Source organism: Camponotus vicinus, unplaced genomic scaffold, assembly GCF_025532165.1.
Source record: "Camponotus vicinus isolate PSW18456_S1 unplaced genomic scaffold, iyCamVici1.0 SCAF_8, whole genome shotgun sequence".
Taxonomy (NCBI): domain Eukaryota; kingdom Metazoa; phylum Arthropoda; class Insecta; order Hymenoptera; family Formicidae; genus Camponotus; species Camponotus vicinus.
This window is the reverse complement of record NW_028141980.1, coordinates 5162704-5170006: the sequence shown is the minus strand read 5'-3', so window position 1 is coordinate 5170006 and position 7303 is coordinate 5162704. Positions and strand designations below refer to the sequence as shown.

The following is a 7303-nucleotide window of genomic DNA, read 5'->3' as shown; positions in this document are numbered from 1 at the left end:
AGAGAAAAGGCGACAAGCATTAGAAATAATTATAATTATTTATTCGGCGTAGTAACGGTGCCTCACTGCACCGTTACAACCTCTCTATACCATTAGCATGATGTACGAAGTATCGATAATATGAGAAAGCAATGAATTGCGAAGTCTAATAGACACCCGTATCTTACATATTATATATTTGTTCACCCTATTATCTATAATTCTACTGTTATTATTCATCAACATATAATATCTAATCGCATATATAATTTTAACTATAATTTAAACATATATATACACATATGTATATATGCAAATATAAAATTTACAAAAAGTGGCAGAGTTGCCAGGTGGGTCAGGTTTTTCGCGCATGCGCGACAATAATGGCGGCTAACCAGCGCTGTATCACTGGTATCTGGTATCGAGTATCACATGGAAGATTTGGCGGGCTGAAGGAAAGTTACTGGGTGCACAGACATAGTGAACAGTTTATTAAAAGTTTAGTGATATTTAATATCGTTTATCTGAACAGTAGTAAGTGTTAATAGTGAGTGTTAATAATAGTGAGTTTATTTATACCTTTAGTGCAATAAAAATAAAGAACGATTTGGCGGGATTAAACGATCAGGTCTGGTTAGGAGAGTTTTGGGTAAGTTAATAAATATTATTAATATTTAAAAAAGATGGAATTTAATAAAGGAACTATTAAAAAACGTAGAATTAGGGAATTTCAAATTTCTTGGCTAGATGAAAGTAGTTTTAAAGGATGGTTAGCTCCTCATCCTTCAGAAAATAAAGCGCTTTGCACAGCATGTAATAAAACTATCAGTTGTCGGAAAACAAATTTAATTGAACATTCACATACGGTCAAACATATTGAGAAAATAAGAATGTTGAATTATAAAGCCGATAATAATAATAATAATATATTATCACATAAAGATAGAGTCAAACGCGCGGAAATAAAATTAGCTGCTTTTTTCGCGGAGCATAATGTTGCTTTTTCCATCGTAGATCATTTAATTCCATTATTAAAAGACATTTGTATAGATTTTGAAATTGCACAAGATCTTTCACTTGCTCGAACAAAGTGTTCAAGTATTGTCACAAATATTATTGCAAAACACGAATCAGAAAAAATCGTTGAATATTTAAAAACGCGTAGATTTTCGATTTTAGTTGACGATAGCACAGATATATCAGATAATAAATTAATGTGCATTTTAGTTCGGTATGTTTCTCCTTTAAATAAAAAAGTTTCTACTCGATTATTAGAATTATTAAGTTTAAATGCGACAGATTGTTCAGCAAATAAAATTTTCGAAACATTTAAAAATTTTTTGGAAGAAAAAGAAATTCCCATTAAAAATATTATTGGATTAGCGTGTGACAATGCATCTGTTATAGTAGGATGCAATAATTCTTTTATGAGTCATTTAAAATCAGAAATACCGGAATTAATAACATTAAATTGTATTTGTCATTCGTCTGCACTCGTAGCTAGTAAAGCTTGTGAAAAATTACCTTCATCTTGCGAAAATTTAATTAAAGGAATTGCCACTTACATTTCGGGCAGTGCAAAGAGATGTGCAATTTTGGTTGAATTTCAAAATTTTTTTGATATAGAGCGACATAAAATATTAAAACTTTCCAATACTAGATGGCTTAGTTTACATAAATGTGTTTTCAGATTTTTGGAAAATTGGGAAGTGTTAAAAAATTATTTTATTTTAGCAGTAGTTGAAGATAAATTAAAATCGGCAGAGATTATTTTAGAAAGTTTGAATAATAACTCAATTAAAGCATATTTATTATTTTTGAAATATTCTTTAAATTTTTTAAATAATTTTAACGCTTTGTTTCAATCGCGTAATATTTTAATACATAAATTATATGAAAGCAGTAAACAATTAGTATTTCAATTTGCGCAAAATTTTGTAAATCTTGACGTATTAAATGATATTTTTATTTTAAATTTAAATGATCGAAAGAATATAAAACATATAGATAATGTATATGTAGGATCGGAATGTGAAAGTTTTTAGAAACTTTATCTTTAGAATGCGCGCAACAAATTAAATTTAAATGTTTAGATTTTTATATTATTGCAGTTCAAGAAATGTTAAAACGTTTACCGTGTAATGATTTCTTTTTTCAGCAATTAACGTTTTTAGATCCGAAAATAGCTTTATATAATGAAGGTAGAAATAAAATTAAAGATTTGACTTATATTGCTACGCGAATTAGACACAATAATATCACTCAATTAGCTTTTGAATGGAGGATTTTACCTTCAACCTTTAATGAAGAAAAGAAACTAGAATTAGCTTCTCTTGAAATAGATGAGATGTGGAAAAATATATTAAACTCTAAAAATTTAGATGGAACAAAAATATTTCCAAATTTAGAATTGTTAGTTGAAATAATCCTTTCTCTTCCACACTCAAATGCTGAGGGCGAAAGAATTTTTTCTATTGTAACTGATGTTAGAAATAAAAAACGAAATCGATTATCTAATGATACAGTTTCCGCGATTTGTATAATTCGGTCCAGCTTTCAAGACGCGGAAAAAAATTGTATTAATTTTGACGTGAACGCAAGGCATTTAGAACTGCATAATACGCTAAATTTATATGGAGACATAGCGCAAATCTGATGGTTTTATAAAAATAATAAAATTTTTTTTTAATTTTTGTTTTTTTGTACTATTTTGCATGAAAGCTTTTGCATTCTATTAGCTTTACTTATCTAGCCATGACACTATTTTCTTTATGCACGCTGCATGTATATTATTTTTTTAATTTATTAGTTTATTTTTGAGTTTTTACTTCAGAGTTTATTTTTCAAAGTTTATTATTTTAGAGTTTATTGTTATATTTATTTTTACTTAACAATAAGAATTTATTTTTATATATTATATAGTTTGCTGTGCAATTTCATGTGCAATATTTTATTTTTTAATTTTTATTAATTATTTATTTTTGGAGAAGGGGTTTTTAGTGGGTGAAAGTCCCACACTACCTCGCTTGACCGGCTAGCGAGGTGTGCATAATGCATTTTCCCCTTTCGTCGATCGAAAAAAAAAAAAAACGGTCAATAATATTATTTTTAAAAAATTAATTATAAATATTTTTTATTTATTACAAAATAAATTTATTTTATTGTTTTTATATATTAATACTATTTTTAATATACATATAAGATTGTTTTTTATATTTATATGTAAAAAAGATGCTTATTTTTTAGTTTTATTAATATGTTTATTTATTTTGTGTATGTATAATTTATGTATTTTAATAACCAATGTTTTATAAGTAATTTTATGTACTTTATATTGTGTATATTTTATGTATTTTATATTATGTGTGTGTGTAAACACATACGCATATATACGCAGATAAAAATGTGTGCCGTTGATTACTCGGAATAATTTTCTAAGAGAACATTTTTTCGGGCGATCAGCGGCACACCTTTTTATCTGTATTAGATACTTCATTGAGGCCACGTTCGCTGCGCATGCGCGAAAAACCTGACCCGCCTGGCATCACTGAAAAATGGGCGCCCGTTAGTCTTGTTACATTACTGCTTTCTGCCACGAAAGGTCAGAAAGCATTTTCAGGCCATATCTCGGCTGTAAAACGATATGCTAGAGGAATATGATAGCATGATTGTCGATCCTTTTCTCTCTTTCTTCTCTGCGGTGCGTCCGCGCGAGCAATGCAATGGTGTTTGTACGTATACGGACATACACCTCTACATAGAGACCGAGAATTTATTTCTCAGATTGGTAACCCTGAAACCAGAGTTTCGCTTTGTCACCGCGTGAGATCTCCAATATCAATTCGGAGTTTGCCCGTCACTCCAGCCGACCCTTAAATAATAATAAAATAATATTAAATTAATAATATATATAGATAATATTTTTTTGCATCTTAAAATTTTAGTTATAATTGTAACCTTATTACACTTATTTAAGTATTAAAACTACAAAAGTATCTAAAAATAGAGATATGTTCAAGAATTGGTATTTTTCTTTATATTATTCTATTTTCTTTCGGTCAGTGACAATGATGCTCAGCAAAAATGTTCAGATTATGTTAATGATAGTAAATTATGTTAATGATAGTAAATTATGTTAATGACTTTATCTAGATTCATGTATATTTCATATATGTTATAATATATATTACAAGAAAATTTATTAATATAGTAATACATACCGTATTAGCATAGCGAACATGTACACTATATAATTGAGTAATGTTTGGTCTTTTTGGCACAATCTATAAATATATAATATTTGTATATAATATTTGTAGATATTATAAGATGATAAAGTGTATATAATAATTTATACTGTATAATGTATGTTAATTAAGATATATATTTTATTATATGTATATATATATATATATATATATATTTTTTTTTTTTTTTTATATATGTACAATATATTTTATATATGTATAAAATACTTACGGAAAATGTTCCATCTACAAAAATTTCACTTGCTTCAGATAGTAACTTTAATAATGTATTATTACTAAAAATGAGTGCTACTTTGTTATCAATTGATATCGCACAATCTTTATAGATGCTACATGTAGGTTCATATATCTGTAATTGTTGATGCAGAGAATGTAAATCATTCGGAATCTTTGGACGTAATTTTGCTCTTTCACGGCTGAAAATAGATTTCATACTACTGTATGAAATGTATGTAGCAGCTACCAATTAAGTGCGGCAAACAGTATCAAATATTATTTTGAAAGGTTTTGTTGTTTCTCTGCATAATTTAATCATTTCTTTTTTCATATTACTAATTTCCATAATATATAACTCTTCCGGATGATTGTGCGATACATCTAAAAAATAAGATTCTCCTTCTTTCCGTAATACTGCAGAACATTTTTCAGTTCTGAGCACCGATAAATATTATCAAATCTATTGTCTCTACTATAAGTATAATTGTTATAAACATGCAATAGAGATCCATTATGTTTTCCTTCTATTATCTCCATCTGAAAATATAATACATAAAAATATGAATACATTTTTTTATTAAACTCGACAGAAATCAGAGAGTGTCTAGTAATTGATTAATAATTAATCCTTATATTTACATTCAGCAAAAATTTAGAGATTAGAGGGGGATTAATTAAATTAATAAGACACTAAAGCTGTGTTCCGATATTCACTGCCAGAAAATTTATAGTTTACGTCACGTATACTATAGATTTTCAGTACTGGCAGTTTATATCGGAAATAAGTACTTACTCTAAGCATCAATTTCTGTTCAATTCAATTCAATCATTATTTACTAAACAAGGGGAACACCAGGTAATGTTGATTTATGTTAAGTCTTATGTATATTATAGTTTCATTCTGCCACTAACTCAAACTAAAATAATACAACTCACCTTCCAAGCATTCGCGAAAAAGACGTATTTAAAAATTTACGTGCTCGCTATGGCTGCGTTCCACTTAATGATCGCGGCACTCGTAAACATGATGTGTCTTTGTTTAACTTATGGCGAACAACAAGAATAAGATGATTCTGCGAGCGTTGCGATCGTTAAGTGGAAGGATTAATTTGTTCTTTCCACTTGGTGCATAGCGAGCACGTAAATTTTTAAACACGTTTTTTTCTTCACAAATGCTTAAGAGGTCGTATTATTTTAGGATGAGTTAGTGGCAGAATGGAACTATCATATATACTAGGTGCGCAACTAAGTTTCCGGGTTTCACACATGGGTGGCGCTAACGACACATGTAGTCGACATACATGTCTGAAGTTGTGTTTTTTTTATAGCTTGGACATCTGTTAACAATAACCAGTCGTAATACCAACACATATCGCAACGCAAAAATATTTTTTCTAACAACGAAGATGTCGAGTTTTGTGCCAAATAAACAGCTTTGCTTTTCTGCTTTAACTTGAAAAAAAATGCAGCTGAAGCACGTCGTTTGCTTGAGGAGGCCTACGGCGAACATGCACCATCGAAAACTACCTGTGAAGATTGGTTTAAACGCTTCAGAAGTGGCGATTTCGACACTGAGGACAAGGAGCGCTCCGAAAGACCAAAAACAATTGAGGACGCCGATCTGCAAGCGTTATTGGATGAAGATGATACGAAAACACAAGATCAACTTGCGGAGGCATTAAACATGACTCGCCAAGGTATTTCCAAACATTTACATGCCATGGGAAAAATTCAAAAAGAAGGAAAATGGGTGCCGCATGAGTTGACTGAGAGACAGATGGAAAATCGAAGAGCCACTTCCGAAATTTTGCTTTTGCGGCATGAAAGAAAGAGTTTCCTGCATCGAATTGTTACTGGCGATGAGAAGTGGATATATTTCGAGAATCCCAAACGCAAAAAATCGTGGCTTTCACCTGGCGAAGCATCAACATCGACGGCACGGCCAAATCGCTTCGGAAAGAAGACAATGCTCTGCGTTTGGTGGGACCAGAAAGGAATCGTGTACTATGAGCTGCTGAAACCGGGCGAAACTGTCAATGGGCATCGCTACCGACAACAACTGATCAGTGTTCGATTAGGGATTCCATGCGCGCGCATGTGCGGTTCTGCGCATGTGCAATCGTGACGTCACAGTTGACTACAGTAACGTAATATAAGCATATGTGATGTCCTATTTATGCTTTTCCTCTTTCCTTTTATCCTTTATAATAATTAATATGTATAAAATAATTAAATTATATATATATATATATATATATATACAGGGTGATTCTAAATAACTTTATGCTTTTGCAAAAACATAATCTTGACCGAATTCTAAGACGATTTTTCCTTTGGCAAAATTTAATCCGAAGCTTAGTTTTTGAATTATTAAAGGAAGTAGTTAACGTATGACGGGTCGAATACAAGAGGCAGGCAAGGGTGACGCGATTCACCGTCAGACGCGGGTGCTTACGCGGGGCGCCTGCTGCGATCAGCTGGTCGCTATACACATACAGACACACATGCGAACACATACATTCTCTCTCTGTCTGTCTGTCTGTCTGTCTCTTTCTCTCTCTCTCTCTCTCTCCCCCCCCTCTCTCGCTCATTCGCTCACTCACCTGTTTTTTTTTTTTTTTTTTTTACGAGAGAGGGGAAAATGCATTTTATGCATACTCACCGGTCGATCCAGTGAGTTATGTGGGACTCGAGTACCAAGTCGAATTACCAACTCGGTACTCCCTACCCACTAAAAACCCCTCTCTTTTCACGAATTTCCTTTGACACACTGTCCCTCTGACTTCCCGAGATCTGTTTTCACATAATGTCAAAAAATAGTTATTATTACCTTGTTCGAT

General features: G+C 31.3%; 1 protein-coding gene across 1 annotated transcript; it reads left to right on the top strand.

The window, feature by feature from the left end:
• The first annotated feature begins 362 nt into the window (after positions 1–362).
• LOC145976335 (uncharacterized) lies at positions 363–6588 on the top strand. The gene is made up of 5 exons (XM_083107397.1): positions 363–446; positions 565–628; positions 679–1659; positions 3467–3580; positions 5933–6588. Exons 1-5 carry the CDS (start codon positions 363–365, stop codon positions 6586–6588), a joined length of 1899 nt encoding a protein of 632 aa, XP_082963523.1.
• Positions 6589–7303: the final 715 nt, after the last annotated feature.